The 25,661-nt window shown below is 38.0% G+C and overlaps 2 protein-coding genes and 2 pseudogenes across 6 annotated transcripts; 2 read left to right on the top strand and 2 right to left on the bottom strand.

The window, feature by feature from the left end:
* LOC117629801 (phosphatidylinositol 3,4,5-trisphosphate 3-phosphatase and protein-tyrosine-phosphatase PTEN2A-like) lies at positions 1 to 25,661 on the top strand. Of its 5 annotated transcripts, none has more exons than XM_034362415.1 (13): positions 1 to 300; positions 722 to 975; positions 1,276 to 1,377; positions 1,472 to 1,528; positions 1,788 to 1,853; positions 2,496 to 2,672; positions 2,804 to 2,890; positions 2,990 to 3,054; positions 3,429 to 3,505; positions 4,092 to 4,138; positions 4,262 to 4,392; positions 4,548 to 4,614; positions 4,740 to 5,473. In XM_034362415.1, the coding sequence occupies exons 2-13, from the start codon at positions 742 to 744 to the stop codon at positions 5,217 to 5,219; spliced, it is 1,590 nt and encodes a 529-aa protein (XP_034218306.1). In that variant the 5' UTR covers positions 1 to 300; positions 722 to 741; the 3' UTR covers positions 5,220 to 5,473. The 5 variants fall into 5 exon arrangements, with proteins under 5 accessions (XP_034218306.1, XP_034218304.1, XP_034218305.1 ...); XM_034362413.1 differs by having other exon boundaries at positions 715 to 975; XM_034362414.1 differs by having other exon boundaries at positions 692 to 975.
* On the bottom strand, positions 5,783 to 9,939 carry LOC117629802 (small RNA degrading nuclease 3). The gene is made up of 12 exons (XM_034362418.1): positions 9,775 to 9,939; positions 9,314 to 9,496; positions 9,113 to 9,202; positions 8,900 to 8,968; positions 8,521 to 8,661; positions 8,303 to 8,419; positions 8,146 to 8,215; positions 7,876 to 7,976; positions 7,320 to 7,454; positions 7,122 to 7,229; positions 6,775 to 6,882; positions 5,783 to 6,533 (listed from the first exon to the last, which is right to left on the bottom strand). Exons 1-12 carry the CDS (start codon positions 9,805 to 9,807, stop codon positions 6,138 to 6,140), a joined length of 1,551 nt encoding a protein of 516 aa, XP_034218309.1. The 5' UTR covers positions 9,808 to 9,939; the 3' UTR covers positions 5,783 to 6,137.
* On the bottom strand, positions 12,200 to 16,468 carry LOC117629803 (annotated as a pseudogene).
* Positions 17,583 to 20,137, top strand: LOC117632884 (annotated as a pseudogene).

The following is a 25,661-nucleotide window of genomic DNA, read 5'->3' as shown; positions in this document are numbered from 1 at the left end:
TAAGAGAGAAAAACCGCAATCTAAAATCATGTAATATCATATGCATAGACACAAGATGGCGGATAAACGCATCTCTTAACAAAAAAAAGTGTACTCCAAAAAATTACTCAAAAAAACCGATATAATTAGTGGAAGCTTGTGTAACGAACAACGGCCAGCAAGAGTGAAAGGTTCATGCGGCGATAATCACACGACATCCCCTTTTCTGCAGCATTCATTTCATTTCAATTTTCATTATAAAACCGTGAAAGGGTCTTCGCCTTTACACAATCCTTTGCTTCAAACCCAGACTCTGTAACGGTAAGTGATCTCACATTGCCCATTCGATACTTCTATATGCTACAATTTGGCACCTGATCTTTTGAATTTATCAATTCGATTGGTGAATGTTGATGCGAGTAGATTCGCAGTACATAAATTCATGAATATGAAAATTTCACGTTGTCCATTGCAAAAGCAATCTTGACAGATCTTCCTCTCTGTGATGTATGGTGCATTGTTATTCATCAACAACTTTAATTGTTGTCTTCAACCCATGTTTCTATTTGAGTGCATTTATTAGCTTTGAATGTGAATGCTTTGATTAAATCCTTCATCTGGGTTCCAAGTTCCAATGATTGAACCCTTTTGCTTATTTTCCTGTTATAAAGCAATCACTTTGTTGTTGGTATCTATTGATGTGGACTTGTAGTTATACATGCTCTACCTGGGTAGTTTTTAGGATCTCCATTGAGTTCCAGAATGGATTCAAAATCTCATGACTCGAAAGCTCAACCTCCTGCTCAAGATTCTTGTGTTGAAAATTCTACTGCTGCTGCTGCCTCTGGTCAAGATAATAGTAATCAATATGCCAAGGCGGTCTCTGGGGTTTTTCATTCATTTACAAAAGGTTTGGTTAATACATCTCAGAGTGCAGTGAAGGCTGTGCAGGTCAAGGCTCGCCATCTAGTCTCTCAAAACAAACGAAGATACCAGGTAGATTACCAGAGTTGAGAGCTACTCTAATTTTTGTTTCGTCTAGATTAAATACTGCTGAGTGTAGCTACAAATTCAAGTATTTTATTTCCATTTGGATTTCTGTTAGAATGCGAATGGCGGTTTACGGATGGGGAAGCTGGGTAGGTTGCTAGCTTCTGTTATCTCCCTTTAGATGATTTTCATTGCTTCATGTCTCCATCATAGATTACCATATTCATTTTCAAATCATACAGATTAAATCAAAGAGCCAAAACTCATGAAGATCACCCATGTCATCTATTTCCACTAAATTTTCAGGAGGGAGGTTTTGATTTGGATCTGACATATATTACTGAAAATATAATTGCTATGGGTTTCCCAGCTGGAGATATAAGCTCTGGAATTTTTGGATACGTTGAGGTAAGAAAAGAAAGTGGTATATGTTTGAAGTTTAATAGGTTAAGTTCGCCTGTATCATTTGCAAACATTACCAACTAAAAATAATGTTATTCAGGGCTTTTATAGAAATCATATGGAAGAAGTGATCAACTTTTTGGAAACTCAACACAAGGTAAGAACTGGATCTTAAATTTTAAGGCTGAAATTTTTACTTTTTACTTTATGCAACATGAAAATCTGGTTATGATTCAAGAAAAGATCAGCATTCCACTAATTACAAGAAGAAAAGTTGTAGGCTTAAGAATATGGTTTTACATTTCTCTGGATCATGTCCAGTTACGGTTCTGTCGTTTTTTAAATTGTGACTTCATTGTTTTTTTGGCCAATAATTTATTCACAAAATTTATGTCAATTTGACATTTGTTTTACAGGGAAAATATAAAGTGTACAATCTTTGTTCAGAGAGGTTGTATGATGCATCACGATTTGAGGGGAAGGTGTGTTTTCATTTTCACTTGCATTATGTTCAATGCTTAACAAGAAGTATAGGAATTTGATATTCTGTCTTATGGAAAATTGCAAGATTCAAAATTTTCTCTGGTATACCGTATATCTATTGGCATAACTCAATACATTAAATTCTTGTCCTTGTACCAGATAGCCATGGTGGAATGTCAATTACTTTGTCAGTGCACCAGGTTGTGAGACTGTGTCACTAAGATTTCTGGTTCTTGATGTTTGCACAAATGTGTAGTCTTATAAGTAAATGAAAAAATTAAGGCTAGGTTAAGTGCTTGAATTTTTTTTTTACACCAAATGCTGATGACTTCTGTATCACTGAGGGAGCTTTTAAAGTTTTCCACTTCAAACTCACATCTCGATTAAATAACAAAATAGACACTAATGAAATCTTAATCATATCATGTGAATGATCTGAAACACTTAATGCGAGCTATGATTTATCTTCTATGTGTTATATTTGAGAAAGAATACTGTTGAAAGCTTGCCACTGGGATTTGAATATTTATTTAGAATGTAAAATGGATCGAGAGGTTTTAACTTTTCAATGTTGCACTTCTGTTTTCCAGTTATGTTGAATAACAGCTTCTTTAATATTTCACTTCTCTGAATGTTTTAAGGCTGCAAGTTTCCCATTTGATGATCATAATTGCCCCCCAGTCGAACTCATAGCATCATTCTGTCGAAGTGCTCATTCGTGGTTAAAGGAGGGCATTGAAAATGTTGTTGTTGTTCATTGTAAAGCTGGTATGGGGAGGACAGGATTAATGATTTGTAGTCTTCTCTTATTTCTTAAGGTGAGATGTATAATCAGAACTGTTACGGTTTGGGGGGTTTATGGCGGAACTCGAAATGTTGCGCTTCTTTTGGATCTATAATTCTTCACTTCTGACTATAATTTCATTTTTCTTTTGTCATCTCTCCGCAGTTTTTCCCAACGGCCGAGGAGGCCATTAATTACTATAACCATAAAAGATGTATAGATGGAAGGGCTCTGGTTCTCCCAAGTCAGATTGTCAGTGTCAATTAACCTTTTTGATTCTGTACTTTTAAGGTTGATGTTCCTTATCTTTTAGCATCATTCTGATTAACAATTTTTCTATGCTTTTCCTAGAGATACGTCAAATATTTTGAGCATATCTTAAAAAACTTCAATGGAGAAAACCCTTCCCCTCGAAGGTACACTTCGGATATCTTCCTCCAAAATAGATCAATGTGACCATTTACTTGTATGCCCCCATATATTATCACACACACACACACACACGCATATATATATATATATATATATATGTATATACATGCATATGTATGTGATATGGCGGTGTTGTAATGAGGACCTAATTTGGGGACTTAAGTTGAAGACTTGCATCTGAGCTATTGGATTGGTTATAGATGATTAAGGTGCATAGTGGGTGAGATGCATCTCAGTCGTCTATAGCTAAAGTTCTCAACATAGATCATTATTTGATCACCTACCTGTATATTATGTGTGTGTGTGTGTGTGTGTGTAAGGCTCCATTTTAAAAGGTACTAAAGTTGTAATATTATAGGTGCATGCTCAGGGGATTTCGGCTTCACAACTGCCCTTATTGGATTAGGCCCTCCATTACAATCTCTGATCATAATGGTAACCTTTTACTTTGCTGCTGCCGCTCATACTTATCATCCTAGCAATATATTGTGATGTTTTGAGCCATCACACTTTTTATTTATAGATATAATATGCTGTTATATTTGTTAATGTTGATCCTTTTTCTGCTACTGTTCACTTCCTGAACTAGTTACTATTGGACCTTTTGAGTTTGTTAATGTAAAAAAAGCATTTACGATAAGAGATTGTAGTACTGAGTTACAGACCGCACTTCTCAGAGTTACCCTTGTGTATTAATACAATCCTTGTTGCTGTAATGATAATAAATTTTGTTTATTTGTGTGTGTACGTGTGATTATCCTCTCCGCACTGATGTTTGATTGTTGAGTTTTCTTGCATGTTTTTATAAGGCCTGATCATGAGAGGAAATCTCTGTAACTTGTAACGAAACTTACAGTATAATGTCAGTTGTTGATTCCTGCAATTTCTTGTGCTTTCTTTTTTGTTATAATGTCAAATGGATAGAATTTTTTTTTTCCCCACTTTTGCACATTTAGAAGGCTATGCACTGCGCTTGTCTTTTTTTTATGTCACTTATCAAGATGTTTTCCTTAATCCACAGGAATTTTATTTTCATCAAGAAAACATCCAAAAACAAAAGATCTAATGGTAAGTGCTTGTTAAAATAAAATGGGTGCATATTAATTGTATGCTTGTTATTTGATCTCCTTAACACCTATGTCGACATGTATTGAATTCCTTATTTAAAGGCCCCAAACTCATTTTTCTCAGCCTGAGGATTTCTGGATCAATGCACGGAAGAAAGGGATTGTAGTTTTTGCTCTACCAGGGGAGCCTGGTCTGGCTGAGTTATTGGGGGATTTCAAAATCCATTTCCATGATAGTCAAGGAGATTTCTATTGGTCTGTACACCGATTCTTAATTTTACTCTTGTTTATGTTATGACTGAACTGCCCTTCACTGTAACTTGTGTCATGCATTGTTTGAAGGACCCTGCTTAGTAACATCATTTATGATTTCTTACAGAATTATTCCCTTTGTTTTTTTTTACTTTCAGCTGGTTAAATACAATGACAGATAACAGAAAAATCTTAACCGCAGATGACCTCGATGGTTTTGACAAGGTAAATGGTGTGACCTTATGACATATAATGTATATCAAATGTAGATCTTATCTCCCTTTTTCTACCATCTGTTTCTATTTCTTCTTGGTGCTTGCTGTTAAAAAGCTGTTGGTTGTGATTTGCAGAGAAAATTACCTTCTCCAGGATTTCAGGTTGAAGTTGTGATGGTAGACTATGATGGTACATTACCTACAAAAGCTAAAGCAGATTCTTCCAGTAGAAAACCTGAGGGTAGCTCAAGTGATGCCTCTGCTTCAAGTCATGGTGTTGCAGCTAATCCCAATCAAAATAAAACTCCTCAGCGTGAAGATGGTGATGATGTATTTTCAGATAGTGATGGAGAGGAGGCTGGGGATATAAAGAGCACACAAGTGCAAGGTAATTCTAGCACCGGACTTCCAGCACCTAATCATGTATCTAACACCAGAAGTGAGGATACCCCGAAGAGTAGTTCTTTGAAAAAACCAACTAGCGATGGAGCTGAAAAATCTCACCTAGTCCATCACTCCCGCAAGCTGAGCTCATCTGGGGCAGAGGATATTAGGGCAATAGCTGCTGATGCTTCAGTTTTCTCTTTCGGGGATGATGATTTTGATAGTGAATGAAGCAGGTTTGCTGTTGCTTGAAACTGTATAAGACACACCAATGTATAAAACATTCCATACACATGATTACATTGATTTTGGAAGGATCATAGGAATCAGATGTTGGTTGATTGACTTCATTGTTTTCACCATAGGAATCAAATGTTAAGTTGGAATGATTGGTCATTTGTTACTACCTTCCAGTTTCTTTGGTCTGTCCCTAGTTGCCAATCAAATAGAAAATGAAAGAGAGGAGCAAATTTGAACAGGCGAAAGAGAACTGCTCTAGACATGTTCACAAGTTTTTCTTTTTCAAATTCAACAAAATCCACCAGTCAGTCGGTCATTCTTTGTTCAGCTGGAATTTATCCTAAGGGAATTTGCTAAATGTATCAGGCAGAATTTTTTGAAACTATTGTCATGTGATAGAAATATCCCAATGAGTATCATATATAATTCTTAATGAGCTAGACGAAGAAAACCGACTGGTGATAGAAACAGGTTGTGCCTTCTTAATGAGCAAAAAGATTCAATGTTTGAAAGAGCACCTCCATTTGTACCTGAACCAATTGAACTCAAATGGAAACGCATTAATCATACATCTATTCCTTTTCTGTTTAGAATAAACAAACATATTATCACCAATAAAAAATTACACATAACCACTATTACATTCCCAAAAAAAAAAAAAAAAAAACATTCTGCATCATGGAAAAAATTCCCTTAGTCAGATGAAGCTGCCAAAACTGGCATACTTTTCAATGAAAGTCACACAGGGAACCATAACGCAGAAACGGACCTTCAACCTGTTCTTTTTGTGGCTGGATGGCATCTGCCCATCACACTTCAAAGAGTTACAAGTTCGCCAAAAAATTCGCAATGTCATGCCTTCCAAAGCGGCAGATGATTTTAGAATAATTCAGGGCCACACTTAAAAGTCTACTTCACTTTTTTCTTCCCCCCTTGGTATTTGGAAACAATCTTATTCAGTGTCGAGATTTCAAATTCCTTATTTTTAAGTTGCTGCTTCAATCCTTCAATCTCTTTTAAATGATCACAGCACTGCTCTGACACCTTTTGTTGTTCTTGCTTCAATCTTTCTATCTCTTTAAGGTGGTCGCAGCACTGACTTAAGTCTGCCACCATCTCCTCTTCTATATTCTGATCTGTCTTTTGTTTCTTATGTACACCTGAGTTCTCTTCAACTTCTAAAGCTCTCTTAGAAGAGACTTGGGCACAGGAATCATCTTGTGCCATTTTACGAACGTATAAATCAGTAAATATACCCTTGCTGAGCTTAAATGAAATAAGCTTCTGTGGCCGCCCAGATGAGTCCTATAATAAGATAGATTAACAACATTATCTATTTATAACCAACTAGATCATAGTGCCTTGATAGAAGATGAAGTTTCCTTGTAATGACAATTAACCTCATCACTTAAGAGAACACAAATGAAAATCAACTGCTAGTATACCCAGGAAATATACTTGCATGAAAAGAAAGGATGTACATAATAAAATAATTAATACGTGATCAGCATTGTGAATGATATAAATATACATCTATGGTGTGTACCTTTTCCTTGTTGCCTTGGACTTTTACATATGCTTGATCTGCTTCTTGTGGATTCTTAAAGATAGCGAAGGCAGAATATTTATCTCCTTGAGCTTTAACAGATGGTTGCTGGAAATGATTAACTAGATTAACTTCACAGTAAGAAGCAGGGAAAAAAGAGGAAGGTTGGAGAGAAAGAAAAACATGATACCCAAACTATTTTATCAAAATGCAAGCTGCCCAACTTAGTATCCTTCACATGATGTGTGGAGGTCTTTTGCATGTAGAACAGTAATGTAAACCTCCAAAGCACACTGAACCAATGTAATCTATAGAAAATTTAACAAATCAAGGGATATATATTAAACCTTGACTTCTATTGTATAGTTCCCAGGAATGGCATTGTGCAATTCTTCACTAGGCACTGTGATTGGTATCCTGTGGAGAAGTAGCTTTGCCATATTAACTTCACATACCTACAATTGAAAGAGTTATTAGGACAATAATGGTGTACCTGGAATCACTGCCTCGGGGTTTAAAATATAATGAAAAATTAAAAAACTCACATCCTCCTGAACTGGGGGGATAATATCGCCAATTTCACGCTTTATCTTAGCAAGAACAAGTTTCATTGCAGCACAAGCATCATCTAGACAATTGTGTGGAGAACCTGGTTTCCGGACTTCATAACCCAATACAGACTGGAAAAAACAAAAAGATAAATGGAAAAATAAGTCAAGACTCATGCATCTCAAACAGCCCAAACTCATGGTTGCTTTGATTTCGTTCTTGTGATTGTGATCCAAATCCTTAAAAACTTATCCTAAAAATAGCTCCCAAGTGCAATTATGCAATGCCAAAAAAAAAAAAAACCGAGATCAACCACAAGTTATCTATGACACCATCCTAAACGGCCAAATTCAGAAAACATTTGCTACATTGCAACAAGTAAGAAAGTAAAGATCAAAAGATTTCTGGTCATTCCAAATTTAAAATGGACGAAGAAAAATTGGGAATCAATTGCAGAATCATGCCATAGACAACTTAATAGATTTCACAATGAGAACCATATGAAAATTTGACTGATATAAAAGTGAGATTAGCAAGTTTCGTAAAACTTGCCTTGCACAAATTATTCAAGGAAGGTTTTCTAAAAATAGGCCCATCCGAATATTTAAAGATATATGCAGTATCAATCACCCTTGCATGGTCTATCTTCAACGCTGTAAACAAAAGAATAATAATAAGAAGAAAATTGAACAATAAAACAGAAATCAAAAGAACTGCAAAAGTCATACTTCAATTGCACAGAAACTTGAAAACAAAATTCAATGAGTTGATTATGCGATCAAAAAGGCTCAAGTATACTCATAGAAACATCAGTTTACTTACCTTGCAGGTCATTACACAAACTGTGTCCCACTAAAATAGTTTCACCTGATAACAACTTCTTCAAGCGTTTCTACAATATGCAACAAGAAGTTCGGGTATTAAAAAAATAAAATATGTTCATGGATGATCCCTTGAAACCTATAAATAACATTAATACCTGTATATCAGCCAATGTACATGTAACTCTATCCAAATCTGATGCAGAAACTCCTGTAATCTCAGTTCTGTAATCAGCAACTTTTTTACGAGGGTTTACTAGTTCATCTAGCTTGACCTGAAAGTCCGGAGTCCAAATTTAAAGGGTTATAGAGAAGGGATTTTGAAAAGGTCTAACTACAAATCAGGTATCTAGTCTAAGGAGGAGAGCAGCTATACCTGTAAATTTTCATCAACAACACACACTTTAACTAGAGCTTCAGAGCCATCTTCACATAGAACCATCTCACAATCAACAGCAACCATTCCATTTGAAATCGTTGCCTTGGACTTTTTACCGCGCTTTGAAACTACCCAGTCCTGCTTTGCCATTTACACAAGTTAACAAACCAGATGACCAGATAAAAACTTACATCCATTTGAAGAAATTAAGATGTCTAAGAAAGGATCATAGGCAAGTAGGAAACAGCATATTCTGTGTAGGAAGTAAAAATGGAAGCTAAAGACATGCAGAAATGCAAGAAAAGATTTCACTGCAAGCATACACAAATTTATGTAACTTTAAAACAAAAAGTAAGCAGAGATACTGCCAGCAAACCTGTTCATGTGAAGGGAATGAATAATCCAATGGATATTGTGGGTGTTCGAGAGTTGAACGGACAAGAGTCTGCACAGCCACCACCACGACAAAATTAATACTATCTAACAAATTGTGCATATTGAAAATCAAATGGCAATTAACAATTATGGCAACGTGGCTCTCTGAAACTACTGACAGCCAACCAATAGCCAAATTTACAGAAAAGAATACCTGCTCTGGGGATTCATTTTCTGGAAAAGTCTTTAACAATTGATCAACTGCTTGGCGATTTGAATGGCATTGGACAACTTTAGCCAAAACCTGGAATTAGGAAATGGGTAACAATCATCATCTGAATAAAGTATCATATCAAAAAGTGTAGAACTTAAAAGTTGAAACTCCCCATGCACACTCTGGACACAGTTGATTTACCTTCAAGTCATCCTCTTTATCAAATGTCTTTAAATACGCAGTCAATACATCGTTTGACCTCTTTCCGGGATCACTCAAGCTAGCCCCAAACTTCTTATCATAAATATTTAAGAACTGCTTCCAGTCTCCTTTATTACCCTTCATTCCCCGCTTTTGGGACAGCTTCACAATTTCCACAAGGACCTATCCACCACACATTTTAGGAGTCAAACCAATTCACACAAAGCATCCAACTTTCCCATAAATTTAAACAATATTGCAAATTGAAAACATATATAGAGAAACTAAATTAAACTTGAAAGTTGATAAATTGTTAGTTTGAATTTGTTTCTAATAGGGTTTTCTCGGCAACCAAACAAACATAAGTATGCGCGAAACCAAGCGAACTGAGAAAAATTTATGAGCTAAAAGCTCGGCTAAGAGTTTGAGCCTGTAGTGAGATATAAAGACAAGGGAAGAACCTTTTTCTCTGCGGTGGCGATAAAAGCATCCATTGGAAGCTTTCTGGTGAAGGACCAAATGCCAGGCACAGAGTCACGGCGCGAAGTTGGTGTGGCGGGCGGCTGATGGACAAACCGGTGACGAGGGTTTTCAGTTTTCCGTATAGGGTTTAAACTTTAGCATATATGATCTCTGAGATATTCAAGGGTGTTTTGGATATTTTCAGGGGATGGATTTTCATATTATTTTCCATTTTCTTTTGCCTTCATCTTTTGCCTTGGATTAGTTATAAAGGTGTGGACCCAAATCTAGAGTAAAAAAGTGTGGACTAAACCCAATAATCGCTAAGAATTTTGGACTTAGATGGAAGAATTTATAATAATTTTTTTTTTAACATAAACCCAAAAAATAAGCTTAAAGTGATCATTAAAAAAAAAAAAACAGATAAAACTTCTTTGTTTTATTATTAGCCACCAAGGAAAAGAAGAAGGGAAACCAATCAGACTTTCTTTTCATATTTCAGTGGGAAACCAACTTATATTGAGACATTAATGTTGTCTAGTGAACGTACCCTACCTGGGCCAAACACATGCAGTTATACCTAAAGGAATTAAAGGTTGCGTATGTACTCCACGACCACGAGCCATGCACCAAAGTTGTAGGACATGATCATGATCATGAAGCAGCAGGAACAATTACTGATCAACAAACTGCTCTGTCAAAGGCTGTTCCAGAAAAATGGCTCCAGGACGACGCCTTATGTCGCCGGACGATCTTGAACCATCTATCTGACTATGCCTTCCACTATTACTCGACGGAAAGCAAAACTACAACTGGAAGGCAACTATGGGATGCTATTTCGGAAGATATAAGATCAACATTGGGAGTAAAGAGAGCTGTGGTTGGAAAGTACATGGAGTTTCGTATAGTGGAGGAGAAGTCGATTGTGAAGCAAGTTGAACAACCTAATGAGATTTTCGATTGCCTTGCTGCTTTTAGGATTCCCGTGGATGAGATGTTTCATTTTTATAACATCATCAACAAGCTCCATGCATCTTGGAAAAATGTGGCCTAGAAGTTGCTGTTCGACAAGAATCTCAATCTATCAATGTTGATGGAGCGTTTGAGAGTTGAAGAAGAGTCGCCAATCAGGGAGAGCACCACTAGTTTATTAGTGAATTTATTCATCATTGGCTAGCAACCATTTATATTATATAGCTTGCATTAATTTTAAAGAACGTTTTGAGCAACTTAGTTAGAGTTAGCTATCTATGATTGTGCGTCATTAAAAAAATTTATTTTGATAGGTAGGTTCCACAAATTGCTTTCTTAATGAGTGCTAATTTCAACAATTTAAGTGTAGTACGTGTATTTCTAGCGCGAAGATAACAGCGTCGTGTACATGAAACGACACTAAAAAGTTGCATCTCCCATCAAAAGGCAAAATTAACAGTACATGAAACGACATTGCTATGGTGCCACGAGGTTTGAATGTGAGACCACTCGGCTATACCCCTTTGACTTTTTCTTTATGGTTTTGAAAGAAATAACAAACAAAAAGTAAAAGTTAATGAGTCCTAACGTCCAAGACTCGTGGGTTTACGTGTAAGAGTATGGAGATGAAACTAACTGACTCTCTCTCATCCACTTTGAACTCAATTGCGAAGGTCATGAAGGGCAAGCATTGGAAATGGCTCCTCAATTAGAAACCCACCTACAGACATTAATTACCATATTAGAGCATGCATTATCTACCAATAAGGGGGATATATGAATATGAGTGGTATATATTAATATTCCGTTTCAGTTGGACAAAGCAGTCAGAAGTTTTGGGGTAGTATAAGAGATCAAGGAGATGTAACTCATATGGCAGAATAGCAGCTAAGTGTCTCTGAAATCTTCTGCGACCGGCTTTCGGGAATCCAGTTCATTTCGGAGAATGATGGAGTACACAGGACTAAATGTTACTTTCAGAATTCTTACAATATGCTAAAAACAATTTTTGACATATCCTATATATTGTTTAGAGTAGTAAACGTAGACGTTCTAGAATGAAACATACATGAATTTACAATTGATTCAGTGTGGAAGTGCAGCAGTTCAGGATAAAGGATTGAAAGACTAAGGCAAGAGGAAATCTGGTTTAGCCCTCAGGAACTTTTAAGTTACGAGCCAGAATCCCTCTGCATTGTTGTTTTCTCTCATCCAGTTTAAGAATCCATAAGTTTCTTCATCCGTAAAGTTCATATTAGTTTCCCAAAACTATTTCTAACAAAATGCTGCAGATTGTTTGAGAAGGAAAATAACACTGATTTACAACTGCCAATTGGTACTGTATAAATTTATTCAAGAAACTCTCTCACTAGTAATTTTGATTGAACTTATGCACAAGAAGGAAACATAACAAATATGCTCAGGGATCATGAGTCAACTTTTTAAGTGAAACAGTAATTTGACTAACATTAAACGAGCAAGGGATTACCATCATAATTCTCCTTGACTCCTCCAAATTTAGCAATCGAAGGCTCTGGGTTGATGTTTTGAGCCATAAACGACATGATACTTGAAATAGATTTCATGTGTAAATGTAAATGATACTCATCAACTAAAAATATACACAGATGTGAATAAGAAATGATCAAAAGAAATCAGGAAAGTGGCATAAAAAATTGTTTAGTAATCGTAGCATTAGCACTGACTAGACCTTTTTATGGAGCCATTAGCCCCTCAATCGTGTAGGAAATGGACTTTGCCCAGTCAGCTTTGAGAAGCAGTGTTTGCATTGCATCACATTGTACCCGGGATCAAGTTTCTGCTGCCATCCCTGCAAAACATATTTGTAAAGGATATATGTTTTTCTGAGACAATTAAATTAAATTTATAAAGAGAAGAGAAAGGAGTAAAGAATATACGACCAACAGAGAAAAGCAGAAAAACAAAACGGTGCGAAATAAAAAAGAAAAGACAACTTGATAATCTGCATATGCTTTAATTTAATCTCTTTGTACCTATAAATTGCACATGCCTATATTGCAAAGATTACAGAAATTCGTAAGAGAATTTCCATGCTTAAGCTGCAGTAGATAAAGGAAAAAGAAATTACCTCAATAACCAAAGTGGTTACCATGACAGTGAGTACAGACATTGCCATCAACATTGACTCTATGACGCCTAACTTTCTTTAGTAACTGCTGCATACACTCAGCAGGATGTACCAGATCACCTTCCAGAAAGCGAATGCCTCCTCCACTTGCTGTAAAAAGAAGATGTTCCTTTGCACTGTTAAGGGACAGCTTCCCAATTTCTCTTCCAGGTTGTCTTTTTGATCCAAAGATGAAGTCTTTCACACAACTTTCAGCAGACTCTCTCTATCGCCCTCTTAATCTGCCATCACAAATTTGTGCCATTAGCCTTCAAAACAGTTACCGTACACCAAGTATAGAAATTATTTAACAAAACCGATATCTATCAAAAGAACCTATGACAATCGCCAATGGTACCAATGAAGAAATTGAAAGTTTTCCAAGACACAGGAAAAAGGAACATGAACAGAGAGAAGAATCTCAGCTCAGCTAAAGGCATCCTGCCTTTCAATATAGACGGAGAGACAAAACATGCTTTACATTAAACAATCTAGTCTTTAACTACCTAATAATACCTCAGCACTAATCTTAGCCATAATCTGTTCCGAAGGCCAAGATGCTATCCTTATAGACAGAAACAACAAATTTTTTAAAAAGACAATCAACAGCACCTCTAGCAGGGAAGGTACTTTGCAATAACAAACTCCTTTCACGTGTGCACCAATTTCTAAATTCTAAGCCCAAAATTTGTCACTATTCCATTGAGCATCATATAGTTCTAATTTCATGAACACTCCTACAAGCAGCCCACTACACAAACTGGTTCACATTATCATTTCGATAATGAGATATGGCAACAGGAGAGACGTCATAAACAAAATCAAACCCAAATTTGGTCCCTAACTAGCAACTCAAGAAGATCCAAGACTAATTTTTCATTTTCTCCCTACCATTTCTCAACAAGATCCAGTAGTGTTTTACAAAGCCATAATCAACAGTCAAAGAGTAAAAGTACAGACTTTGACACTTGTTCAAGTCATGGATTGGGCTCAAAGCCATAATTTTTTGTTCTTGATCAGCTTGACACTTGATATTTTCCCACCCAAAGTTAGTTAGTTTGTTATATCTTCACTCTAGAAGCATGTGAGTAGAGGTAGCAAAGCCACCAGCAGCAGAGGTAGCAACTCTAATATAAAACTACTCTCTACATTGCAATTGAATTTGGATACTTCTCATTGTTTTCTTTTTCTATTTTTTTTCCTTTTGATTTTAATAAGAAATTTAATGCCTCAGATTTTACATTTCCAGCCCACAATGGATTTGCTTGCAGATTGAATTTGACCCTATTTTTCTCTGTTCTACTTGTTGATGATTCCTCATTAAACAACATATCAGGAGTATCAGACAGAGATATGGAGGAAGAAGCAATGCGATTTGATGAGGTTCGTCCATAGGGTAAGATAGCTAAGATATTGGAAGTATATATAATATATAATGAAGAGTTAAAGCTTCTCTAGGCTGTTTATGGACCTATACTAAGAGTCGTTATATATGGTTACTTTTGGCCCTGTCTATATATTGAGTGGAAAACAAATCTCAACTTATCTTAAACACTTGAGCTACAAGCCTTTTGAATACATATTGTTTCCCACATTACTTATTTCCCCAAATAACAAATTTGGCACATTTGTAAAAATAATTTTATCAAAAACACAAAGAAAAATATTTGCACACCTATCAAACTGAATTTGGCAGGAAAAGGGGAGGCAAATTTTGTTCATAAAAGCTTGAAATACTTAGCCAAATAATTGATAAGCAGAACAATGGCCATGTTGCATTACTTTCCAAAATGCCTATAGACCATATACTATTCAAAACCAGATATTAAGAAACTGAAAAAGAAAATGCAGGGTTGTATATCTCAGTAGCATACTAGAAAATCGTGTTAACGAATCACACAACTGCAACTCACAAAGGGTTCAATTTTGAAGAGAGACTACATGAAGTGTAGCAGGGTTTTCCATCATCAGTTTGGCCACCAGATATCCTGCGACGGTCCTCGGCACCAACTTTCTTGCTTCCATGCCTACGTATCTGCCCACCTTTCCGTCATAGTACTCTGGCCAATTGTCTTTCGACATCCGCTGCTCCACTTGTTCGATGGCTCTCTTCGCCATCTCCAGCCTGCTAGCCTTGATACATGCCGCGGTAAACAACCAAAGCCGTGCTGCAACAAAATGCCACAAACTACGATGAGAAATTCATGTACGCACCAAAAGATTTTGAATAAAAAAGTGGTTGGAACCAATAATAAAGATGTTTAGACGATCCTTGCTTTTCATCCCCTGACTACATGTGAAGATACTTGTAGCATAATTCCATCCACTTAACAAAATCAACAACAAGCCTGCTCCTCTATAATTGGGAAGTGTTCTTCACAAGTTATTGAAATGTCTCCAGTCGAATTAGGCTAGCACTATGCATTCAAATAGTAAAATAAAACTATTGGAGGTGCAAAAAAGGATAAACATAACTACTACATAGCAGTTAACAAAGATATATATAAAAAGGAGGAGAGCTAACTCCAGGACACTTACTTGGCCATGAGCCACCATTGTGATAACTCCATGCCATGTTCTTTGGATCAGACCCTGTGATAACCCTCCACTCATGTCCCTCTAATACTGGGTACGCAATTTTCAGAGGCATCTCCCCAATCAAGACCTCCCAGTGCTCTTCAATCAAGTCCATAATAGCTGTAGCTTGCTCAGGTGTTGCTAGAGAGCTAAGGATGGCAATACAATTCCCCACTAAAAACCACCTGAAGTCCATTCAACCTGTGCTAACATTGCCAATGAAATACCCTCCTCGCAACGGCATGAAATCAAAAACCCATGCAGGGATGGAATCTGGAACGACATTAAACTTGCCGGCAGCAGTAGAGGAATACTCCTTGGTTTTGTGGCGGTATATGTTGTTTAGTTGTGCAACATCAAGCCAGTAATAGTTCTGGATGTGAAAGCGTAGATCTGTGAGGCGCTTATCTATTTGCTCAAGGAGTTCCTTAGCATGTAGCTCTTGCTCCAACAGTCCCCGTGCACACCTCAATGCAAAGTAGAAAAGAGCTTGAATCTCAATTGGATAACCATGAATCCCTTGTTCAGAAAAGCAAGTAAATGTGGTGAAATTCAGTTCAGTGGAGCCTCTAGTTATGTTATCCCTTGAAGTCGGGTATCGAGTAATTTTATATAATCTTGCTAAAAGTATCAAGAATCCTAGAAACTGCCAAAAAAGAAGACTCACCATCCTGCTATCAATCATGCAACATCCGTCTGCACAGAGAAGTGTCGGGAATGTGTCAAAGCTAACTGACAGGTAACGGTGGAGAATTAATTTCAACGCCTTCTGCACCTCAAGATTCTCTTTGAATGTACGATCACCAGTGCCTTCGATATATGATCTCAATAAAACGATCCACCATAAAGCAGAATCTACAGGTTCAGCTCTTACAGGTGTAAAATCATCAATAGCCGTCCCCCAACCTTGGAGGCGCGGGGTCTGTAGCAGGAAAGTCTTTACACTTTGTCCATCGGGGTCATTTTTCATGAGTCTGGCCAAACCACTAGGGACAAAGTCTCTCACAAAAACCTGCAGGAGGTTCATATGACACAATCAAAGACGTCACAACACTAGACAGAAATTTCTCATATTAGTCAGTCACTCTGTATCATTTATTCTTAATGCCACCTAACAATTAATTTAAGCAATATCAAGGACAGACACTAACATTTTATTGATATATACCAAAGCTTTAACCTACTACACCCAAATGGTTATTGATGTACACACACAGTGCTTCAATTGCCTATCCAATCTTTTATACATCAGTTGTATAATGGCATCGGTGAGCAGAGACACTAATAGGCTAATTAATTTGTTGTGTCACAGAATCATCAAATGCATGAAACGAAACACAGACATACATGCTTGCTGATGTCCTCGTTGAGAACCAAAAGCTGCCAAACTTGTTCAAATGAGCAAGCGCTGCTGCTCTCAGCCCTGGTCTTCTTGGCGGCAGCATTGGAAACCTCCACCACGGGCCTCTCTAGGAGCCTCCAGAAAAAGTCGTTGAACGGTGGCTCCTTCTTATGTCTCAGATCTGGAGGGGCTTTGTAATAGTCCTCTAAGAAGAGGTCTATGACATCACTCTTCTCACGGAGGTTTCCAACTCTACTCAACGAGCAAATTGATGAATTTTGCCTGGACCTCAACCTCACACAACAGCAAAACCGGAATGCAATTGTGTCCAATTCCAAACTACTCTCTTGTGCAGTTTGCATTGTTGAGAGTCTTGGAATTGATGCAACAGGCTCTGCAACTGCAAGGAGTTGAAGATATTTCAAAATCACAGGCCGATGACATAGCCACCAGAGCCTATCATACAAATCTAGACGGCTCACTTCGTTATTTCACCTTCAAGTTCGTTTTCCATGTCTGCAAAGAAAGCGAGAGGTCTAAAACCACTGCTGAGGTGCTCCGTTACCTCCGTTCCTACGGTGGATCGGACCTCCGTGAGAAGAGTGATGTCATAGACCTCTTCTTAGAGGATTATTACAAAGCCCCTCCGGATCTGAGACATATAAATCTATTATGTGAATGATGTGAAACACTTAATGAGAGCTATGATTTATCTTCTATGTGTTATATATTGAAAAATAATACTGTTGAAAGCTTGCCACTGGGAAATGGATCGAAAGGTTTTAATTTTTCAATGTTGCACTTCTGTTTTCCAGTTATGTTGAATAACAACTACTTTAATATTTCACTTCTCTGAATGTTTTAAGGCTGCAAGTTTCACATTTGATGATCATAATTGCCCCCCAGTCGAACTCATAGCATCATTCGTGGTTAAAGGAGGGCATTGAAAATGTTGTTGTTGTTCATTGTAAAGCTGGTATGGGGAGGACAGGATTAATGATTTGTAGTGTTCTCTTATTTCTTAAGGTGAGATGTAGTACGGTTTGGGGGGTTTATGGCGGAACTCGAAATTTTGCGCTTCCTTTGGATCTGTAGTTCTTCACTTCTGACTATAATTTCATTTTTCTTTTGTCATCTCTCTGCAGTTTTTCCCGACGGCTGAGGAGGCCATTAATTACTATAACCATAAAAGATGTATAGATGGGAAGGCTCTGGTTCTCCCAAGTCAGAATGTCAGTGTCAATTAACCTTTTTGATTCTGTATTTTTAAGGTTGATGTTACCTATCTTTTAGCATCATTCTGATTAACAATTTTTCTATGCTTTTCCTAGAGATACGTCAAATATTTTCAGCATATATTAAAAAACTTCAAAGGAGAAAACCCTTCCCCTCGAAGGTACACTTCGGATATCTTCCTCCAAAATAGATCAATGTGACCATTTACTTGTATGCCCCCATATATTATCACACACACACACACACACGCATATATATATATATATATATATATGTATATACATGCATATGTATGTGATATGGCGGTGTTGTAATGAGGACCTAATTTGGGGACTTAAGTTGAAGACTTGCATCTGAGCTATTGGATTGGTTATAGATGATTAAGGTGCATAGTGGGTGAGATGCATCTCAGTCGTCTATAGCTAAAGTTCTCAACATAGATCATTATTTGATCACCTACCTGTATATTATGTGTGTGTGTGTGTGTGTGTGTAAGGCTCCATTTTAAAAGGTACTAAAGTTGTAATATTATAGGTGCATGCTCAGGGGATTTCGGCTTCACAACTGCCCTTATTGCATTAGGCCATCCATTACAATCTCTGATCATAATGGTAACCTTTTACTTTGTTGCTGCCGCTCATTCCTATCATCCTTGCAATATATTGTGATATTTTGAGTCATCACACTTTTTATTTATAGATATAATATGCAGTTATATTTGTTAATGTTCATCCTTTTTCTGCTACTGTTCACTTCCTGAACTAGTTACTTTGGACCTTTTGAGTTTGTTCGGGTTTTGAGTTACAGACCGCACTTCTCAGAGTTACCCTTGTGTATTAATACAATCCTTGATGCTGTAATGACAATACATTTTGTTTGTTCGTGTGTGTACGTGTGATTATCCTCTTCGCACTGATGTTTGATTGTTTAGTTTTCTTGCACGTGCATGTTTTTATAAGGCCTGATCATGAGAGGAAATCTCTGTAACTTGTGACGAAACTTACAGTATATAATGTCAGTTGTTGATTCCTGCAATTTCTTGTGCTTTCTTTTTTGTATAATGTCAAATGGATAGAATTTTTTTTTCCCCACTTTTGCACATTTAGAAGGCTATGCACTGCGCTTGTCATTTTTTTATGTCACTTATCAAGATGTTTTCCTTAATCCACAGGAATTTTATTTTCATCAAGAAAACATCCAAAAACAAAAGATCTAATGGTAAGTGCTTGTTAAAATAAAATGGGTGCATATTAATTGTATGCATGTTAGTTGATCTCCTTAACACCTATGTCGACATGTATTGAATTCCTTATTTAAAGGCCCCAAACTCATTTTTCTCAGCCTGAGGATTTCTGGATCAATGCACGGAAGAAAGGGATTGTAGTTTTTGCTCTACCAGGGGAGCCTGGTCTGGCTGAGTTATTGGGGGATTTCAAAATCCATTTCCATGATAGTCAAGGAGATTTCTATTGGTCTGTACACCGATTCTTAATTTTACTCTTGTTTATGTTATGACTGAACTGCCCTTCACTGTAACTTGTGTCATGCATTGTTTGAAGGACCCTGCTTAGTAACATCATTTATGATTTCTTACAGAATTATTCCCTTTGTTTTTTTTTACTTTCAGCTGGTTAAATACAATGACAGATAACAGAAAAATCTTAACCGCAGATGACCTCGATGGTTTTGACAAGGTAAATGGTGTGACCTTATGACATATAATGTATATCAAATGTAGATCTTATCTCCCTTTTTCTACCATCTGTTTCTATTTCTTCTTGGTGCTTGCTGTTAAAAAGCTGTTGGTTGTGATTTGCAGAGAAAATTACCTTCTCCAGGATTTCAGGTTGAAGTTGTGATGGTAGACTATGATGGTACATTACCTACAAAAGCTAAAGCAGATTCTTCCAGTAGAAAACCTGAGGGTAGCTCAAGTGATGCCTCTGCTTCAAGTCATGGTGTTGCAGCTAATCCCAATCAAAATAAAACTCCTCAGCGTGAAGATGGTGATGATGTATTTTCAGATAGTGATGGAGAGGAGGCTGGGGATATAAAGAGCACACAAGCGCAAGGTAATTCTTGCTAAAATATGAAAACTATGAGAGAATATTTGTTTGTGGGAATTTTCTGTGTATTCTTCTCCTTGTAGGATGTCATATTTATAATACAACAAAACCTGAATGAGCAAGTAAATAATAAATTCCTAAATCCATTTACAGTAGGAAATCAGGAATTAAAGTAAATCAATTACAATTATAATAGAAATTCTTGGTGTGTAAGGAAAGTAAGTCAATATCCACAAGTCACGCCAACACTCCCCCTCACGTTGGTGCATAGATGTCGCCAATGCCCAACTGATCCAGTGAATTGTGGAATGCTTTACTGGAAATTGCCTTTGTCAAAATATCCGCCAATTGATCCTCGGATTTCACAAAAGGAAACTGAAACACTTTAGCCTCAAGCTTCTATTTGATGAAGTGTCGATCCACCTCAACATGTTTAGTACGATCATGTTGAACCGGATTCTGTGCAATGGCTATAGCAGCCTTGTTGTCACAAAAGAGATTCATTGTGGATGTACGTTTATACCCAAGTTCAGTAAGCAACTTTCTTAACCAAAGAAGTTCACAAATCCCTTTAGTCATGCCTCTGAACTCGGCTTCTGCATTGGATAAAGCTACTACATTCTGTTTCTTGCTCCTCCATGTCACCAAATTACCTCCCACGAATGTGAAGTAACCCGATGTGGATTTTCTATCTGTTACATTACCTGCCCAATCTGCATCTGAATAACCATCAATATTTAGATGACCATGCTTTGAGAACATAAGTCCTTTTCCAGGTGCAGACTTCAAATATCTAAGTATCCGAAGAACTGCATTCATGTGGTCTTCACTTGGAGAGTGCATAAATTGACTGACAACGCTCACCGCATAAGCAATGTCTGGTCGAGTATGTGACAAATAGATCAATCTTCCCACTAACCTTTGGTATCTTTCTTTGTTAGTTGGAACTTGATCCGGATATTCTCCAAGATGATGATTCTGAACAATAGGAGTGTCCGCAGGTTTGCAATCTAGCATTCCTATGTCCGTCAACAAGTCCAAGACATATTTCCTTTGAGATAGAAATATGCCTTGCTGCGATCGAGCCACCTCAATTCCCAAGAAATACTTGAGTCCACCTAGATCCTTCATCTCAAACTCAGTAGCCAAATAGTCTTGTAGCTATGATATTTCCTATTTATCATTCCCAGTAATAATCATATCATCAACATAGATTATTAATGCCGTTACCTTCCCTTTTCGATGTTTCAAGAACAGAGTATGATCTGAGTTGCACTCTTTAAAACCATTGTTCTTCATTGCCATGGTGAACCGTCCAAACCATGCACGTGGTGACTGTTTCAATCCATACAATGCTTTTCTTAACCTGCAAACTATTCAAGTCTAAGTAGTATTATATCCAGGAGGAATGTCCATGTACACCTCCTCTGTGAGTTCGCCATGTAGAAAAGCATTCTTTACATCAAACTGGTGTAGTGGCCAATCCAAATTAGCTGCAAGGGACAATAAGACTCTGACGGTGTTTAACTTTGCAACTGGTGCAAAAGTTTCTTCATAGTCTATACCATAGGTCTGTGTGTACCCTTTTGCCACAAGTCTTGCCTTGTATCGCTCGATAGATCCATCTGCATTATGTTTTATAGTAAACACCCATCTACATCCGATAGTCTTTTTTCCTCGTGGTATAGTCTCCAATGTCCAAGTCTGATTTTTCTCAAGAGCTTTCATCTCCTCTTTTATAGCTTGGACCCACTTAGGATCTTTCAATGCTTCAGAGACCTTGGTTGGAATATGGATAGCAGACAACTGATGCACAAAAGCCTTGAGTGGTTCAGACAGCTTCTCAGTGGATACATGATTTGCAATTGGATACTTGGATGTCTTGCCAATATCAGGTGAATAACGGTTTGGTGGCTTCCCAAGATTTTGCCTGAAAGGTAATTGATATCCAATAGTTTTATCCTCTAAATGCACAAGTCTAGTAGGAGTATTTACCTCAAAGATATTCTCAGGAGATTGGTCCGTTGGTACTGTTGAATGAGAGGGAGGTATTCATCTTGTTGTTCTGAGTTGTTTGTAAGAGTATGACTCGAATCAAAAACATCTTCGCAAGGGTTAGGTAATCAATCGTTGTTTGGCAGAGAGCATTCGCACGTGCTAGACTCGGGACGATCGATTGTTATTGTTTCTTGGCCGAGAGCAATCTTCGTGCATAGATGAATATCCTCATGTTCCAAGATGCTCCAATTGAGCTCTTCACTCGGTATCTCCCCCTGAAGAGTAGAATTGGATGCTGGGTCATAGAAGAACATATCTGATTCTAGAAAGGTGACATCCAAAGTGACATAGGTTCGCCGGGTAGGAGGGTGATAACATCGGTAGCCTTTCTAATGAGTGGCATAACCCAAAGAAACACAACGAAGCGCACATGGATCAAGTTTGCTTCGTTGATTTTTGTGGAGATGAACGAAGGCCACACAACCAAAAATGCGAGGGGTAAGCACCAAAACAAAGGGCAGAGGCCCGTGTTGCGCGAGCACTTGTAATGGAGTTTTGAAGTTCAAGACCCCAGATGGCATGCGGTTGATAAGGTGGACAGCAGTGACGACATCATCATCCCAGTGATGACGAGGAACATGGCCATCAATGAGAAGAGCACGGCCTGTTTCAAAGAGATGACGATTCTTCCGTTCGGCAACACCATTTTGTTGTGATGTCTGGGGGCAAGTTGTCTCATGAATAATGCCATGTGTCTGGAAGTAAGTCTGAAAATCATGATTAACAAATTCTCCACTGTTGTCAGAGCAAAGAATCTGTATTCATGCATTGAACTGTGTTTCCATCTGGTTGTGAAAGGATTGGAACAGGGAAAAGACTTCATTCTTATTTTTCAACAAATAAAGCCATGTCATCCGTGTACAATCATCTATGAATGTGACAAACCAACAAATACCGGAATGAGTAGAAATAGGTGAGGGTCCCCAAATATCAGAATAAATTAAAGCAAAAGGAATAGTACTTTTATTCATACTTAAAGGATAGGATGCTCTATGACTCTTAGCTAGAATGCAAGTGTCACATTTAAAATCTGAGTCCTTAAATACAGAAAACAACTCAGGTAATAAGTGTCTCATATAACCAAAAGATGGATGCCCCAAACGTCGGTGCCAGAGCCAAATTTGTCGGTGCTTGTTATCAGACGGATGCTTCACACTATTAGCACATCCCATACTGAAGTCTTCCACATAGTACAGCCCCCCTCTTTTAGTACCATGCCCAATGATCTCCTTGGTGAGAATATCCTGTAGTAAACAAAAGTTGGGATAAATTAGTGCACAACAATTTAGTTGTTCAGTTGCCTGACTCACAGACATTAATTTATTGGACAAAGATGGAACGAGTAGAGTATTAGAATGGGACAGAGAAGGTGAAAGGGCAACAGTGCCGGCCCCTGTCACAGGATAGGTAACTCCATTTGCATTGGCAATACTTGTGCGGCGGGGTGTAGTGGTTTGCAAAAAATCATTCGGATCAAAGGTCATATGATCAGTGGCGCCAGAATCAATTATCCAACCAGTAGTATCTCGTAGATCAGAAGTATGAAATGCATAACCACAGTTACCTGAGACATCCGGAAGCTCGGGACTATCAAGAGTATCTACCTGCGGGAACAAGGCTAATTGGGGTTCGGTAGAGACAAGAGCAACACGTTCGGAATTACTAGCAGTTTCTTTGAGCTTGCGAGCGCGGAGGTTCTCCCACCAATCAGGATAACCATTTAGCTTAAAACAGGTGTCACGGCTATGTTTGAGGTTGCCACAGTGCGTGCAACCACTTCCATCAGTAAGAGCCTTGGGACGGGAAGGTGGGATGGTTTTAGGAAGTGGCACATCAGCAGTAGTAGCATATGGCTGGATCTGAAGGTGGGCCGCACTAGAGGAATTATGGGGCTGTCCGGCACGAGTAGGGGCCCTGATCGAGGCGCACTCTTGGCTGCTAAGCCAACATCTTCACGGCGAACATAGGCATAAGCTTGGTCAACAGTAGGGAATGGAGTCATGTGAAGAACATCACTTCGGGCCTTATCAAGACGACCATCAAGGCCATCAAAAAATATGTAAACTCGATCTTCCTGCAGAATATCATTATAGCGCTTGATATCACTTTCATACTCCATCATATTTGGACGACGAAAATCAATTTCTCTCCATAAGCGTTGGAGAGTATTGTAATAGGTTTCAATGGAGCCACCAGCTTGTCGCATACGAGAGACTCGTCGTTTCAGATCATAAACCTGAGAGGTGTCAGTGCCATCATAGTAAGTTGTGGCAATTGCATCCCACACCGCTTTTGTCGTCGAAAATCGAATGAAATTGCCAATCAAGCTCTGCTCCAGAGAATTGATGAGCCATCCCTTCACAATAGAGTTCTCAGTGCGCCAGCGAGGAAACGTTGGAGCGGTCGAAGGAGGTTGTGGAAGATCGCCATTAATATATCCCAATTTGTCTTTGCCGGAGATATACAACTCTACAACTTGGGACTATAGGGCATAGTTGGTGCCATCCAACTTTATGCCAATCTGTGTAGCGGAAGCTTCATAGGTAATTGTCGTCGGAATCGTTGTCTGATTCGGGTTCAAGGTCGTCGTCTGATTCGAGGTCGGGGTCGTCGTCTGAGTCGAGGTTGAGGTCGTCTAGGTAGGATCCTGATTTAGGATCAATTTCGAGGTCTGAATCTACATCTGCATTAGTTGAGCCACCTAGGCACTTAACTCGGCTATGGTTGGTTGAGAAGGAGAGGAGGAAGCAGTGTTGCTACCACCATGAGGATTAGAAGAGTCATCCTCCCCCAAGTGGCGGCTAGGGTTTAGAAACTATAGTCAGCAATCCCAAGATCGCCGCTCTGATACCATGCTAAAATATGAAAACTATGAGAGAATATTTGTTTGTGAGAATTTTCTGTATATTCTTCTCCTTGTAGGAGGTCATATTTATAATACAACAAAACCTGAATGGGCAAGTAAATAATAAATTCCTGAATCCATTTACAGTATGAAATCAGGAATTAAAGTAAATCAATTACAATTATAATAGGAATTCTTGGTGTGTAAGGAAAGTAAGTCAATATCCACAAGTCACGCCAACAATTCTAGCACCGGACTTTCAGCACCTAATCATGTATCTAACACCAGAAGTGAGGATACCCCGAAGAGTAGTTCTTTGAAAAAACCAACTAGCGATGGAGCTGAAAAATCTCACCTAGTCCATCACTCCCGCAAGCTGAGCTCATCTGGGGCAGAGGATATTAGGGCAATAGCTGCTGATACTTCAGTTTTCTCTTTCGGGGATGATGATTTTGATAGTGAATGAAGCAGGTTTGCTGTTGCTTGAAACTGTATAAGACACACCCATGTATAAAACATTCCATACACATGATTACATTGATTTTGGAAGGATCATAGGAATCAGATGTTGGTTGATTGACTTCATTGTTTTCACCATAGGAATCAAATGTTAAGTTGGAATGATTGGTCATTTGTTATTA

The sequence above is a fragment of the Prunus dulcis genome, chromosome 6 (assembly GCF_902201215.1).
Source record: "Prunus dulcis chromosome 6, ALMONDv2, whole genome shotgun sequence".
NCBI classification, from domain to species: Eukaryota; Viridiplantae; Streptophyta; class Magnoliopsida; order Rosales; family Rosaceae; genus Prunus; species Prunus dulcis.
This window is presented reverse-complemented; position numbering and strand designations above follow the sequence as displayed.

What these genes read in the sequence shown, in the direction of transcription:
- LOC117629802 (XM_034362418.1), bottom strand. Translation starts at nt 9,807, where the DNA reads ATGGATGCTTTTATCGCCACCGCAGAGAAAAAG. An exon ending in TCGCCACCGCAGAGAAAAAG is followed by an intron (nt 9,497 to 9,774) that starts GTTCTTCCCTTG and finishes TGTGGTGGATAG; the next exon opens with GTCCTTGTGGAAATTGTGAA. An exon ending in TCCAAGGCAACAAGGAAAAG is followed by an intron (nt 6,534 to 6,774) that starts GTACACACCATA and finishes ATCTTATTATAG; the next exon opens with GACTCATCTGGGCGGCCACA.
- LOC117629801 (XM_034362416.1), top strand. Translation starts at nt 742, where the DNA reads ATGGATTCAAAATCTCATGACTCGAAAGCTCAACCTCCTGCTCAAGAT. An exon ending in GTCTTCTCTTATTTCTTAAG is followed by an intron (nt 2,673 to 2,803) that starts GTGAGATGTATA and finishes ATCTCTCCGCAG; the next exon opens with TTTTTCCCAACGGCCGAGGA. An exon ending in ACCTCGATGGTTTTGACAAG is followed by an intron (nt 4,615 to 4,739) that starts GTAAATGGTGTG and finishes TGTGATTTGCAG; the next exon opens with AGAAAATTACCTTCTCCAGG.